The sequence below is a fragment of the Amyelois transitella genome, chromosome 3 (genome assembly GCF_032362555.1).
Source record: "Amyelois transitella isolate CPQ chromosome 3, ilAmyTran1.1, whole genome shotgun sequence".
Classification (NCBI taxonomy): Eukaryota; Metazoa; Arthropoda; class Insecta; order Lepidoptera; family Pyralidae; genus Amyelois; species Amyelois transitella.
The window spans coordinates 5282003-5299073 of NC_083506.1; the positions used below are offsets into that span (position 1 = coordinate 5282003).

Below are 17071 nucleotides of genomic sequence, written 5' to 3' on the forward strand. Positions count from 1 at the left end.
ATTTATTTAATTAAAAATCAGAGAATGGAGAACTGCAAAGATGATAATGTTATTATAAAGGCAGCTGTGGGGAAACGTTTTCTTCGAAAATTAAGAAATCGTTTTCTGATAGTGTTACCAACATACCACCTTTTTTTCATTTTAGTCTCGTTTCTAAACAATCGCCCATTTAATCGGTAGTTGAGGAATAATAAATATGTAATAATATATCTGAGCTGAGGAAGTAGCTTTTGCATAGTCTAAATTTATAACATTAATGTTTTACAAAACTTAATGGTTTTGCTTAAAGATCTTTAGCCCCTTTTCATCGAAACAGTTGGCAAAAGTGGACAGTGACACTGACAGTAGGTACCTACTGTCTGCAGCAATACCTACCTGAATTAGTTTTGTGCCTATGGTTTTTGTAATGTTTGTGTAGTGAAAACTGAACTAGAAAAGAATTATCAAGGAAAATAAAATATAACTCTGATTCTCGGAAAAGTTTGTTTTCCTTTGATAACTGACTGATATGAGAGACATTTTTGAAATCTGAACAATTTTATTTCGTTTCACTGTAAGTACCCAAATTATATTTTATCGATTTAATTAAACATCAGTATATTGTACAACTACTACCTTAGAATACTGACATTCTAAGGTTGGACAAGCTTTAATCTTTGTGAGGAATGTTCATTATTGTGCCGTCCTTATTGCTGTCGGAGCATTAGAATAGGACCACTTATACCACATTTACCAATAGGACTTTGTGCAATCCGCTTGTCTTCCTGTGCAGATTGTACACATAAAGGTACACAAAATATAATCACGTATAGTCATACGTCACGATAGGGCCAATTGTCTTTTGAAAAGATTATGACCACATTAACCTGTAGGACTCAATGAAGTAATTGAGAAATAACAGATGTTGAAGTTAATTTTGATAACAGATTAAAGATTTTTTAACCTACTACTATCTCTGAATAAGAATTACCTACCAGTAAAAGTTAAAAAGTATTTTTTCTGACTAACTAAAATTTAACAGATAACCAAATTAATAAAAAGAAAAACCATTCACTAAATTCCATCAGAATCTGTTCAGTAGTTTTTGCTCAAATTAGTAACAAGCACACATCAGAAACACAAAGGTTCTCACCATTAATAGGAATAATTTATTATTAATAATTAATGAATTAAGAAATAGGAAGTAAGGTAATAAAGCAGTTTAAGTTTAAATAAAAAGGGTTTAGGTATCTTAAACTTAAGGTTAATTAAGATTTCTTGCCACCAAACCAAAAAGCAAAATTAACTTTGGCTATCATCAGCCACACCACTCATAAAAAATGAATCAATAAGGAATTGCTTAAATTGAAGAGATCAATATCTACCTTTGATATAATTTGGTTGTATAGATTACCAGTTTAATAAAGATTCAGTTCAGAAGAAGTGGTCGGAAACTGCACTGCAGCATTTCAATGTCAACTTAGAAGTTATTCAAACTTAGATTAGAAATGTGGACAAGATAATACATTATTATGATTAATTGATTTATACAAAATGTTAATAATAAAATATATGATTTTATATGGAATGGCAATTTTAAATAAATTGACGTACTTACAGAGTGTACAGAATTTTGATATAAGTTCAAATCAAACTACAAATCTTTACCTGGTTTCTGCACCAAGCCAGATGTTTTCTTAACTTTAATTATAACTATAATAAAGGCGTACGTGATAACCCCATCACCCTCTGTGGAAGGGTTTCCTTCCCAGTGCAGGCAGCCTCCGCGGGTTGGCTTGTGGCGAAGCCGTTGGTGAGTGGCGACACTACGGACCCTACCTCCTGGGGAACATACAGACATATGCTATTCACACACATACACAGTGACACTATCCCCGCCTCTGGCTTGCCTTGGCCGGCCAGAAAGAGTGGAGTCGCAAGAGCAGATCCTATGCTCCAGGATGAACGTGTATTGCATGTAATAGCGGGGAACATGACCCAGACCAAGTTAATCCCTCCCTGGCAATAGTTTGGCAGCTGTGGAGGGCTGTCCGTTGTTGGATCCCAATGGTTCATCAAGGGGCAGATCTTCATAGCTGCACTCAATAGTTTTAGGATGGCCACAATTCTTGAGATATAGGTGTACGAATTCAAATTTTACATTTATATTTTACCTTTATATGGCAGTAAAAAATTTTATGGATTTTGAATAAATAATGGAATGAAAACTTGTATTTCATCACAAATTCCAAGTTTTTAAAAGCTTTCCTAATTATATTGTTTATGTAATCATCAAATAATAATTCCGAATCGTAAAACTTATACGTCCAAATTTCGAATGCCAGACAGTTTAATTCAGTGCTTTTAAAAAAATATTCAGACTCTTCTGTTTATGTGAAATTGTAACAATTGTAAATTTGTTAGTGTTTAAGTCTTAACGTTTATAAGTACATATAAACGTTATAGTTTATAGTCAAATAGTTGGTCCATGTCCTGATGAAGAAGATTGACGTCAGCGCTGAATCAAACCGTTTATGTTACTTTCATGTCTTAAGTATTATATAGGAGAATGTGAATGTGATGATTTAAGGTAAACTATTAATAAGTAATAATAATAAATATAAACGGGACCAATTACGAGTAAGTACACAGTTTGAGTAAGCCTCGCAGTAAGTTCGAGACTTGTGTTGCGAAATACAAATTCAACGAGATACTGTATTTTATAATAAATACTTATATAGATAAACATTCAAGACCCAGGCCAATCAGAAAAAGTTCTTTTCTCATCATGCCCTGGCCGGCATTCGAACCCGGGACCTACGGTGTCATAGACAAGCGTACTACCGCTGCGCCACAGAGGCCGTTAAATTAATGTAATAAACACAGTAAAAAGTAGAGGACATATTAGGGATCATTGCGGAACTCCATTTGGAATAGGGTCCTAACTAAAAAAATTATAATAACTGATCATCATAGTCTGTGATCTATTCTCAAGATACGTCACGAACCATCTACCACGAAAGATTACCATGAATGCCTTAACAGTATTGTTTCCGAATAGTATTTATATAATAAGACTTATTTGCCGTGTGGTTCCCGGTACCAATAAAAAAAGAATAGGACCACTCCATCTCATTCCCATGGATGTCGTAAAAGGTTGCGAAAAAAGGGGGTCAAAGGATGAAAGATTGTCAGTGAACTTTATGGCAATCGAAGTTGCAGGCAACAGCTTGTATGTAATTATTTTGATATGACTTTTCAAAAACATGTTTTTGTTTTTCCGCGTGCACACATGATTACTATTTATTAGAATACGCGAAGGCCGACCGAATGATAACGTTTGTTTATGCGCACACGCATATACAATAGTTTTCATATTGAAGGCGCTTCTGGTAATCTAATATTTATCACAATAGCTGTACCGTTCATTATACATCGCCTTAGCAATGTTTATCGCATTGCGAACTAAAGCGCCTTGTCGGTTTAAATAATACGCAACACCCAGCCAACACATAAGCTAGATAATAGCGAAAATATACCACAATAAGCAGTGTCAAGCTTTATTCATTATGTATTACAGCTGACGTTATGGCTTAATTTTGAATAAGAGAGTTCTTAAATTAAAATAATGTTGTAAGCTTACTAAATTCTGCATAAAGTTCGCGTTATTTTTTCAAGCTGAATAATAATCAAGAGTAGTATCTGCTAAACAAGCGATATTCAAATAAAAGTAATTGAAACAGCTATTATCTGCACATTAGCTGAAATTTTTGCATTGACCTGTATAAAATTTTAAAGCAAAGCAGTTAAACAGCAAAACGCTGAATATTAGACGAAATACTTTCTTTAAGCTGTATAGTGTACGAAATGGTACTAATTTATTCAGATGCTGAATAATTTAGATATTTTCTTCTTTACACAGCTAACTTCTGCAAAATTGAAAATAAACTCCTTGTTTTACCAAACTTATAGCGCTATAAGCGTACAATTGTATTTAATACTTTCTTTAAGCTGTATAGTGTAAGAAATTGTACTAATTTATTCAGATGCTGAATAATTAAAATGTTTTCTTCTTAACACAGCTAACTTCTGCAAAATTGAAAATAAACTCCTTGTTTTACCAAACTTATAGCGCTATAAGCGTACAATTGTATTTAATACTTTCTTTAAGCTGTATAGTGTAAGAAATTGTACTAATTTATTCAGATGCTGAATAATTAAAATGTTTTCTTCTTAACACGGCTAACTTCTGCAAAATTGAAAATAAACTCCTTGTTTTACCAAACTTATAGCGCTATAAGCATACAATTGTCTTTATGTTAAACTTAAAACAATATCAGTTACAAATGTGGGTATCTTAAGCAGCAAATAACTGATTAGTTGAAGATATCGTATGTTTATATCCAGATATTTCACCATTTTGTGACAAAATCAACAATATGCCGCCTTCCGCCATTAACTAACGTTCGACATAAACCTATTTTTATAAATCCTCAACATTTATCTTATGAAACACTTTGTTTAGTGAATAGGAAACATTATCAGTTATACAAAATTTGATTCTCATTACTTGCTGGGACTGACATTTGATAAAAAGTAAAGATCATTTAATTTAAATATTATTTCATATTTGTTTACCTTTTAAAATGTAGCTTTATTTTGAGGCGCTCAAAAAATGTATAATGATCATGTTGATAATTCACAGTAAAGTGCCATGCGTTTATATAATTCACCTTAAACTTACTTAAAATGTATGAAATCATTCACTTATCAAATTTTTGAAGACGTGATCGGCGACCATTTACAATATTTTGAACTAAGTGACACAAATTAATCCCGTCACAATGAAAAATACTTTTTACTTGCATAATTTCTTTGTAAAACTCCAAAGATCGGAATTTGGTATATCATTTGAATATCTGAACTCACAAATTAACAACTGCATAAAAGATGTATAATTTCTGGACTAAAGAAAAATCAGAATTTATGCAGAAGATATTCAGTGTGTCGTACATTTATTCAGCTGCTATGTGGCTATTAATCAACTGTTAACCAAATTGAAGCAAGATATTTTGTGCCCAAATTGCTTGAATATCACTTGTATAAGCGCTTACACAGAAGTTATACAAATACTTTATCCAGCTTAAAGTTAAAATATTGCTTTTACGCAAAATTTATACAGCTATACTGTGTTGGCTGGGCAGGTATTGCGCGCCACCGCTGTCGCATCTATTTTGCAAATTGAAAATACTACGTCATGGTGACACACCCTTTTCTGGTCTCATAAGGTGACAATATAATCCCAATCCTAAAACATTCTGTAAAAGTAGATTGTTCTAAGACATGTTTGATCAAAAGAAGGAAATCCGATGTCGGCGAATATACCCGAGTGAAAGCTATATTTATGACATTGATAAAGAATATTTATTATTTAATCGAGATTGTTCTTAGTTTTATCCCCGATGCAAAAAAGATATTTGTTTTAAGTGTGCACCCGTGTGTCAGTCCTATAAAAAGTATGAAATAAAAATTAAATTTAAAATAACCGCGGCACAAATTTTTGTGTAAAAGGTAAAAAATTATAAAAGAGCTCAATCAGGTACTTTAGTATATATTAAGTAATAATTATTAAGAAATACTCCAAACCTAAAAAATCACAAATATTTAGTCTATCCTGTCTAAGCAATTTGCTCTAATACAATTTTTTTTATAAATCTTGAGTCAAAAATGTGATCTTATAAAAAAGTCGTAGATAATAAAATATTATCTACGAGCAATCTCCACAACGGGACCTATTTCTTAAAAAATATTACTTAATACATACTAACGTACCAGATTGAGTTTAATTTATAATTTTCTTATTTTTAAAGGGAACTTAAATTTATTTCGGGATTTATTTTAATATTTTTTTGAGTAAACAAGCTGCTTCATCGAGACATGGCTAGTTTCTTACAGAATGTTAAAATAAAAAATTTTGAAAATAAATTCTTCAGGGTCCTCAAGCTCCCATACAAGTGGAGTTTTTCTTTTTATTTACCCATTCGTTAATTGAAAAACGAAAACATCAATATTATTTTTTATTGTGTAGTAGGTTTAAAGAATTACCGATATGATAACATCTCATATTTAGTTTTATGTACTAACTTAAGAAGGTTATAGGGTCTCATAATATGATCAATGATAAAAGTATCCGACATTGCGTGTTGAAGTAAATACTTTCGCAAGTGGTACGATATCACGCCATGCCACGCGATACGTTGTCATAGTGCTGCGCGGTCTGACTGGTTGTGTTGTGTTGTGCGGCGGGTGAAGGCGTAGCACGTGGTTGCGTTGGCTTGTATATTACACCTATAAATTATATATGTATGTGTAGTGTGTCTGAGTGTGTCCGATCGCCATACCATTTTATCAACATCCGTTGTGCTGGTGACGTCACGCAACGTCAGCCGGCCGATTGAGCTCATAACAACAGTACAGTGGTAGAATCCGCGCGAACTCCACGCGCTGAAATCTTGCCAAACGGTTTCAACTGTGTGATTCGAGAAATTACAGCTGATAAACGTGGATTGATCATATGAAACAGTTTTGTGCATAAGGATCTCTTAAAATTTATAAACGTAACTGAACCCATGAGGTTAGTAATATACCTATAACTTATCCAAATTGAATTATATTGCTTACCTACCTTTCTATCTAACTTTGCTACTATTTTACGCTTGTTGCTAGGACCTTTTAAAAGTTGCACTAACGTTAGTTTCTTTATTTAATATATTAATTATGTCTAATTTTCCAATTAGAGAAGCGTTTTCTGCACTTTTGAAGTTTTGTGCAGTCGTTGGACCCAGATGACATATAAAGTGAAACATGTTCTTTGTTAGCTGCAGCTGCTATGTTTAATATTCCTTAGTAACAGAAGAGAATCGTTGGTATAATGCTTCACGATCAAGCTGGTTCCTTATACTTACCTATCTTTAAGGATTATACCTTTTATCATATTCGCGTTATAAATTACTATTATCATCATTTAATCATGACTATTTTCATCTACACTTTTTTATATAATTATAGTTTTTTTTCTACAATATATTAAGATCGCTCGAATCATTAATATTTCATTGACTAGCTCATGTACCTATAATTCCGCAAGTCGCCTCTGAATATTTTGTATCGTATTACTTTTATTGAAAAGACATTGGTCTTTTCCTGTAATTTTGTTAGTTATTCCAAGCATATCCGAGGAAATTATCGTTAACTGAATTGTATACGAAATTGAAAATACGCTGTTATGTTTTAGGTAGCAATGTCTAGATCACACTACAAGGAATAAATGAGTCACGGTTTTGTTGACAATGAAAAATTTGAATTTTACCTTGACTGGATTACTCGGGAACCAGTTGTCTGTTCATCAATTGGAACATAAACAACTTGATCACGCATCATTTTTTCAAATAGGTAGGTTTTGAGTTAACATATAGTTTCCATAGTCTTTCTCCAATGTTTGGCGTTTTTTATCCTTTGCCATTGCACTTCCGGCCCGAAGTCCGCTTTCATTTCTCTCCTCTTTGACCTCCTAAGCTTTGACTCTACAAACAGGTATATCATCCAATTATGAAGGATTTACAAAAAAAAAAACAAACCATTTAACATTGCTCCAAATTCATTATTTGAAGCCAGGGAAATAACATCGATTCTGCAATTATTGATACCTTGCGATTATAATCTTTCAGACTATTCGATCGCATGTACAGACACGTGAAGGTCTAATAACCTTCGTTATATAAAATAGTATCGTAAGACTTCATTCTTTATGTGTATATAGTAAAAAATATATTGTTTACGTGAAATTGGTGTCGTATTTCAAGGCGGGTAAATCAAACATTGAGTAAAAATGGGATTCAATTTAATCTGGAACCTTTTAAAAAAGATTGTGGTTAGATAGGGTTTTTTAAAAGCAATAAGTGAAATTTATGAATTGACTGATGTAATGAAAACTGGCCAAGTATAACAGCTAATAAATAACAGCAATTGGTTTCTAATAAAGCAAAGACATGAGAGTTTAATACTTGTTTATCATGTTATTTTGCTCTTATAAATACATTTTTGAATTTTGCATAGAACTTTTTGCATATATTATTCATGAACATTTATATGAGATTACGAAGTCTGTTATTCATGCAGTTGGTGTATCTTTGTATGGGGATTCCCCTTTTTTTTTAACTTTTTCTTTAGATTTTTTCTACGCTTACACACAATTATCGAGCTAAATTCCTAATTTCATCCTTGTAGGTCATCTGAAAGTAGGTTAGCTTTAGGTTCTATTAAGTCAGTCAATGCCAAAATTAACGACATTTTGACCTTCATATCTTTATAACCGTTTAAGCAAGCTTCATGAAATTTGGGCTTCATATTATCCTTAAAGACATAATCAAACACACGTGGTTGCATAAGTTTTATAGAGGGGTGAAAAGTGCCACCTAGTGGATCGTGTAATATTACACTCGGCGCTACCTACCAGTTCCTTTGATTGAACTTAGCTTGACACGCTGCCGCGTGTCCAGATCTGTTTGCCAGATGATTTTTTTTTTAAATTGTTAATTTTACTAGTAAAACATAGTTGCTCAACAATATTATTCTTTGCCTATTAGGTGCCTAGTTGTATTAGGAAGTCAGATTTGAAAATCTTTACATGGTGTTTGCAATTACTTCATAACATGTAAACATTTAATCTTAACTTGAAATTCTAAGCGTGCTGCATTTATTTCAAATGTGTCATTTGTTTAGTGTCTGTATATACGAGTATAATTTTACAGCAAAAATATATTTTGTATAAGTGCCAAATTTATATTTTGGTTAGTCTCTTCGAAATGTGAACGGAGGGACTATTGTATGGCTATTTTAGCGGATTAGTCACTTCTACTATTACTAAGTGCCGTGTCGGGGGGGCAGAGTCCCCGATGAACCGGCAATCAATCACGCTACTACTGTGTGATATGTTTGGTTCTTGTTTCTCAAATGTAATAGTTTTTCCCATGAAACTGATAGTTTTAAAGCGAATGAAATTGCTTTAAATACTACTACTACAAAATTAGTGTTAAACGTCACTTTTCCGTGTCATTGTTTTTAATTTATCTTTTGTTCTTTATCAGGCGCTACGTCAGTCAATGACCGGATTCGTTTGAATACATGCCTATATTCGTATATTTTGCATTGCTCGTTATTTGTGAAGTCCATATTCTATTCTCGACTGCGCCATTTGCTGTGTGCAATATTGAGCAATATCCTGTGTATGCTGCTTAAAACTGCAACGACCCAGTAATTTAAGTGATAGCTGCTCTTGAAATAATCGAAACACTTTTGTATAGTATCATTATTATTTTTGCTGATATTTTCCAAATTTTAATTACCACAAAAACTTCTAAAAAGGCGGCATAAATGTCAGCCCACCCTAAGTGCGTTTGCTGAAATTATCGAAATTCAAATAGTTGTTCTTGAACTATTAAATTGATCACGACGATAATCTAATCGAGATTTCGTAATGGCCAATGGCTTATCATTAATTTGTTTTAGTCACTTTATTGTCCTATATTTTACTTATAATTTTAGTAAGTTTACAATTTATCTTTGTTACTTTTTAACATGGCGATTAACCTGTGCTTTGCAACGAAACCTCACAATTTTTTTTTTTGTTTCAGAACCGAGCTGCGTACTCAGTGGGGCTTCTCGCAATGGGTTAACTGTAAGAAGACTGAATTTAGTTTCAAGTGAACATAAACAAAACTTCAGTGTTAGTGTGTTAAGAAGTGCGTAAAAAAATACTCTGCAGCCATGTATTCTATGAACTACATTGGCAAGTTCATAGCGAACTTTCGCGAGTTCTACAACGAGATCAATGCTGCGACGCTCACCGGCGCCATCGATGTGGTGGTGGTGGAGCAACCTGACGGCAGTTTTACGTGCTCGCCGTTCCACGTTCGCTTCGGCAAACTAGGAGTTTTACGATCTAGGTTTAAAGTGGTAAGTTGCATTTCACCTTTCATTAATTCGTCATAGTTATTTATTTCCATTATTATGGTCTCTCGCAACTACAATATATTTATCAGTAAAAAAACTTTAAAGTAAATATCGCAATGGTTACCTCCAAATTGTAATGATTGACCTTTATATTTTTTATTTAGGTAGTTGTCAAAAGTCACATCTTCACAATTTATAGCTGATGTTTTCAAAATGTCATCATGCTATATCGATGATGGCATGATAACCTTCTATACTTCTACGATAACGAATGTAACCTAACTCATATTTGAAATCAAATTGCTACTCCGTTGAAACGAAAAATTATTTGTAATTAATATCCTTGTCTTACATTCCCAAGTTTCTTACATGTTATGAATCCTTGTTCTTCTTTGCCGCACCTCTCAGGTTTATTATTATGTATTACCTTGCTATAAACTGGTGTGTTTGCTTACAAATTGCAAAATTTTCGTCTGTTCTAAGGTGATTAAGGGGGTAGATTTTCAAAATAGTAAATTATTTGTGTTCCTTAATTAAACAAAGTCAAAATAAATATTTATTTATTTGAATGATACTCAAAAATAAACTTTATTAAATGATCTATAACATGTTTAAGATGAGAATAGAAATTTTTACAATTTAAATATTAAATTTCGTAAAATCAGCAACGAAAAGTCATTCACCGCCACGTTATTTTACAGAATATTTACTATACTTATAGTTTACTTAAAATTGGTTCCTAAATTTTCCTTGTTTATACCATATACATTTTGGTTACTGTCTAAATTAAGTAATTTTTATTTATTTTCCATCTCTATATTGCTCATTGAGCATTATTTGACTATTTGAAATTTTGTTACAACATATTCGTCATTGACTTCCGGGTTTGAGTTTTGCAAATAATATTGAACAAAAATACTAGTTACAAACATATTCATAGTGAATTCCCGGACCCCGCCGCTCGACGCCTTATTAGCGGCCGAGACATCAGAAAGTGCACACGCGGTTGTATAAAAGTGCGGATCAAGAAAGTTTTCTGCAATTTTGTCACAAAACCACGTCATTAAACAACTCTCCGTTAATTTGTGATAAGTATTTTTTTTTATCAGAAGGATTTATCTGCTAGATGTTTTATAGTTTCAATTAAAAATGAACGAAATCACATCACATGTTTTTATTAGTTAGTAGATGTCACGAAAGGTTTTGTTTTGTTTCGTCATTTATCGTAACATCATTCACTGAACAATAGCTGTTGCGGTGAATGATTTCTAAGGAAGTAAATGATATTTTTGATGAATAGATCAGTGATTCTCGTTTTTTAGTGTTGCTTAATAAGATTTACGATATTTGTGATTACATATAGATTGATTGATTTCTAAAATATATATCAAAGATTAGCGAAATGTCGAATATTATGTCGTTTGATGTCCTAAGATTTATCAAAGATTACATAACAAAGTTTGTTAATCTATTTAAATAGAAATTAATGAGACTGATTAACACTAAGTTGACCTGACTTATTATGTCGATTGGTGTCTTGAGATTTATAAGTTTGTTAATCTGTTTAATTAGAAATTAATGAGACTGATTTCATCTTAGTTGACCTGACTTATTATGCCGATTGGTGTCTTGAGATTTATAAGTTTGTTTAACTATTTAATAAGAAATTAATGAGACTGATTTAAGCTAAGTTGACCTGACTTATTATGACGATTGGTGTCCTAAGATTTATCAAAGATTACATTATAAAGTTTGTTAATCTATTTAAATATAAATTATTGAGACTGATTTACACTAAGTTGACCTGACTTATTATATCGATTGGTGTCTTGAGATTTATAAGTTTGTTAATCTATTTAATTAGAAATTAAAGAGAGTGGATTACGTTAAGTTGACCTGACTTATTATGCCGATTGGTGTCTTGAGATTTATAAGTTTGTTAAGCTATTTAATTAGAAATTAATGGGACTGATATAAGCTAAGTTGACCTGACTTATTATGCCGAATGGTGTCTCGAGATTTATAAGTTTGTTAAACTATTTGATTAGAAATTAAAGAGAGTGATTTACGTTAAGTTGACCTGACTTATTATGCCGATTGGTGTCTTGAGATTTATAAGTTTGTTAAGCTATTTAATTAGAAATTAATGGGACTGATTTAAGCTAAGTTGACCTGACTTATTATGCCGATTGGTGTCTTGAGATTTATAAGTTTGTTAAACTATTTAATTAGAAATTAATGAGACTGAATTACTTTAAGTTGACCTGTGACTTATTATGTCGATTGGTGTCCTAAGATTTATAAGTCTGTAAAGCTATTTAATAAGAAATAAATGAGGTCGATTTATGTTAAGTTGACCTGAATCAGTCAACTTAGCGTTGATAACTGATGTCGACTGATGCCCTAAAATTTATCACAGATTATCAAAGTTAAGCTATTATAATAATCGATAGTTAAGAGGATTTTTCATTTTATTAAGTTTTTTGAATTAACAAGAGAAGTTTTGACTTTTTTAAAATAAATATACCTGATTTTTCGTCATTACCTGTAACACCTTATCATTTACCTCAACGATGTTTGTCATTTATTTCTACAGAGCATCATTCACTTCAACATAATATTTTTTTTATTTTAATCTACTACTATTATAAAGGCGAAAGTTTGTATGGATGTATGGATGTTTGTTACTCTTTCACGCAAAAACTACTGAACCGATTACCATGAAATTTAGTATGTAGGTAGCTGAAGACCCAGAATAACACATAGGCTACTTTTTATCCCAGAGTTCCCGCGGGATTGATAGGGTTTCCATGCGGACGAAGTCGCGGGCGGCCTCTAGTTTTCTCATAAATTAGTCAAATATTTAACAGTTTAAATGTATTAACTACCTAAAAAACAAAAGATAATCAATTTTTAGTAATCAAATTCTTGGTTATACAATAAAAATAATGATAACACTAAAACAGTTAAAATAAATCATGAAATGAAAATTCACCCAAGGACTGCACTCACACACTGAGCATCCATTCGTACCCTTTTATATTAATGACACGATTTATACAATTCAGTCGGTTGTACAGTTCAAAAGAAATCTGAATGTTTTCCGTCTGTTTGCGTGTCTAGTGCTTTATTTATGAGAATACCTACGTTCTTAATGCGAGTTCTATCTACGAAACGCGCGTGACGATAAAAGAGTTAGGCCATCCGTTTTAATGCTGACTATAAAAACCAACATTTCAAGGCCGATGTTTAAAAATCTTCCAAACCGGTGACAATAATAAAGTCTTGTTAGTAACTGAACTATAAATATTTTTACTTAGCAGTAGAACGGTCTGTTATTGAAGTTCATATTCATATACTAGCTGTGCCCGAGACTCCGTCCGCGTGGAATAGTTTTTTCATCATGGCATCATTGAAGCCCTCAAGGATCAATAATTTTCCCCGATTTTTCACATTTTCCATTATTTTTTCGCTCCTTATAGCTGAAGCGTGATGTTATGTAGCCTAAAGCCTTCCTCGATAAATGGTTTATTCAATTCGAACCAGTAGTTCCTGAGATTAGCGCGTTCAAACGAACAAACAAACTCTTCAGTTTTATAATATTAGTATAGATATCAATGTCGATACATGGGTTATACCTACAATACTAAAGTGAGAAAATAACCAGTAGATTCGAATTGAGAAATTCTTTTTGCGTTGAATAGACCATTTATCGAGGAAGTATTTTGGCTATATAACATCACGCTGCAACTATAAGAAACAAAGAATTAACGGAATATGTGGAAAAAACGGGGAAAATTATTCATCCTTGAGGGCGACAGTGAAGCCCAAAATAACTATTCCACGCGGACGAAGTCGTGGGCACAGCTAGTAATATAATATGTAAATTTTATGAATTTGGTGTCAATAGCGTCGCTGGTTTTTGTCGGCATGGTCACGGTTCACTTTGCGAAAAGGCGGAACCTCATTTGTTACAAAATTATTTATGTGAAGTTTTTAGACACATGGCTTTTAAGAATGACATTAAAAATAAACATACAAACCTGCTTCTTTCGCTATTTACTCAGTGATATGACACTAGATGTGGGCAGTATGTATGTTTGTAGATCGTTGAAATAATATGGGTTTTACTATCAACCTACGTAAGTACCTACATAGAGAACTAAAATAAGAGATGACACGTCACAAATTTACGGTGTTACGAAGTTCGATTTGTTGTTATGATTCAGAATCTGCCTGGCTAGTACTATTAAATTATTAAACAAACATTATCTTGCTAGTTATATAAGGCACACTATTTTACATTACTATTCTTGGTGCCAAGAAAGCTGTTTAGACATGTTGAATTTACATTATTAGGTACAAGATTCATGTAGTATTATTTATCACAAGGGTTTAAATGCCAGTAAAAATTTTTGAATCAATGACTCATAAGGTCACATTTCAAAGTTGAATCTCTTACGATCCGTAGAAGTCTAATTGATCTCGCTCTTGCATGGAAATTATTAAATAATTCATTAGACTGCCCTGAATTATTAAGCAAATTTAGATTCCGGGTACCATTCAGATACCCGCGTAAAAGTATAGACCCACTCAGTCCCTGTTTTCGCAGAACTAAATTTGGTGCTAATTCACCAGTACCCAGAATGAGTAGATTAATAAATGAATTGAGCTCTGTTATGGATATAAATGCAGACCCGTTGGGTAGGGTACGGAAAGCTGCTTCCCAACACTTAGCAAAGAATTAGATTAAAGTTGTGTAAAGTTAGGCTAATTTGGTAAGATTTTTGATGCATGTCGTGTTTACCTCTAAGTGTTTGTTACATTAAGTAAGATGGTTTTTGTAAAATATTAAAACTAAGTGTGAATGTAAACAAATGTTGGTAAACCTAATAAAATAAATAAAAAAAATAAAATAAGATGTCTTATAAGATTTACATTTACCAAAGGACCAAACAAATTAATTCTAACATATTTTTTACAAATAAATTCTTCTCTTAGCATAACATTAAAACTTAATTGTAAAGTTATCTTGTCGTTTTTGTCGTGAGCGGTAGACTTCGCGGGAGATGAACATTCTAGTAACAGAAAGCTCACGGTTTCATCGCATCGCAAGCAAAAAATGCGTTCTTGCTTGAAGTGCGTTACATAATTAATGGGTACAAATTTGTTTATATTTAATTGTTTAGATTTATTATAATATTGGTTGAGGGGTTTCGGTGACTCTGCTGACTCGAGACTAAAGATAAAGTTTACTAGAAAGGGATTGCCAAAAACAGACAAGAAAATTGCGTCTGATTCATTGCAAAAGTTGGAAGTTTGCCAAATGTGGACATTCTCAACCAGAAACATTCAGAAACGTGGGGGAAAATTTGGCACAAATTGTTTTCTTCATCCGGCCACCTGTTTAATTTTTTTCACTTGGCGCTGTTGCCAGCGGCAGGTATTACTTTTCATCATGTCATGCCCATGTTTAAGTGAATAACCTCTAGCTGATGACTTTTTATGTAAAAATTCGCTGGTCAATGTCGTTTCAAATATAATAGAAACCAAAAAGATAGTTTTCTGTCTTAGTAAAACATGTAAAAAAAGGTGTTAAATTAAAGTTTTTAGTAAAATCAATAATCGGATTTTAAATTTAACTTTTTGTTTAGGGTTCCGTCCCTAAAATGTAAAAACGGGACCCTTTGTTCTCGAATCCAACCCGCACTTGCCCGATTAAAAAAAAATTTAATGGTCATTGGCTGAACAGCGATATTTGTCGTTCTATGTAAAATAGGTCCCGTTGCCGATTGTTACCATGAGGAAATGTAAACCTCATTGCTTGATAAGGTATGCATAAAATCAAGCCTCTTTGCCGGAGGGTAGATAGAGACACAAGCAATTTTATAACGAAGTGATTCACTGACTTAGGAAGGCAAAAGGGCATTCTATGTGATGTACGCTTATAGAAGTTTTGTTAGTTAAATCTAACCATGTTTTTGTTTTCAATAAAATATTTTTATTAATTATGTCATGATCAGGTGGACTTGGAGCTAAATGGCGAGCCTTTGAACATCCACATGAAGCTAGGGGAGTCCGGGGAAGCGTTCTTTGTGGAGGAGGTAGGGGAAGACGAGGCCGCGTGCTCGGCGCACCTCGCCACGTCGCCCATACCCGCCTCGAGGTTCGAAGAGTTGTATGAGCCGCGGCGCAGGAACTCGCTGTCGGCAGTAGAACCCGATCATGGACAAGCCTCTGACTATACAAAGCGGAGGTATGTTAGTCTTTATTTTGAAACAGTTTGTTCTTCTACCTTACTTTTTTGAGAGTAGGTACATACAGGAAAATACTATTGGGACTCATACTGAGAAAGAAGCTAGGTTTGCTTTAAAAATTCTATATAGAAAGCGATAGTTCGATAGCGATCTGCTTTTGCGTATAATTTGAAAGCGAAACCACGGGCGTAACTTATCTGATGCATTAGCATTAGGTTTCACGGTGTATGCTGAAGATGCACACGGAGAAACGTTAAACTTCATAAATGACCAACTTTGGTCATTTGTTACAGATACACAGCTGACGGACAAACTATGCAGAAACCTAATTTAAGCAAACTTGCAAAAAGTAACAAGGAAGAACCTTCAGTTAATGATAATGCTGAACATGACGCCCTTTTCGAAATGGACGGGCTGGATGAGCAATCCGTATCCTGGACTGACGGCCGCACTCCAAAAACCTTCGCGGCGACTGAAATTGGCGAGGATTGTGCCGCTCATCAGACAGTGCAAAAGATCAGTGCTCATAACGATTTCCGACCTATCGAATCAGTTCCTTCGAATATTGATGAAAACAAGCAAAACGGCAATGGTAAAAAGAAAAAGAAGACTAGGAAAGTGAGTTCTAAGAAGAAACATCAACGTAAATCCTCGACGAGTTCCATCTCCAGCCAGTCGGACCGCGCGGGCTCCGAACACCGCGGCTCCCAGCCCACTGCCATTCCTAACACCACCGACATCAATTTCTTCAGTGACACCGAGGTTAACTCCACAATACTTAGGTAAGTACACTGGAAATTCCAGGCATGGATTGGACGTGCTAA

The 17071-nt window shown here is 33.4% G+C and overlaps 1 protein-coding gene across 9 annotated transcripts in view; it reads left to right on the forward strand.

Moving 5' to 3' along the window:
- The first annotated feature begins 365 nt into the window (after window positions 1–365).
- Window positions 366–17071, forward strand: part of LOC106138175 (phosphatidate phosphatase LPIN2) — a 28337-nt gene continuing 11631 nt past the window's right edge. For 2 of the 9 annotated variants that reach the window (XM_060947482.1, XM_060947507.1), the window contains exons 1-4: window positions 6373–6613; window positions 9672–9993; window positions 16014–16246; window positions 16541–17029. In XM_060947482.1, coding sequence (XP_060803465.1) covers window positions 9805–9993; window positions 16014–16246; window positions 16541–17029 — 911 coding nt within the window. In that variant the 5' untranslated portion in view covers window positions 6373–6613; window positions 9672–9804. Of the gene's footprint in view, window positions 554–6369; window positions 6614–7273; window positions 7432–9671; window positions 9994–16013; window positions 16247–16540; window positions 17030–17071 lie in introns of those variants that run through there. The other 7 variants (XM_060947524.1, XM_060947532.1, XM_060947487.1 and 4 more) reach the window with 7 other exon arrangements.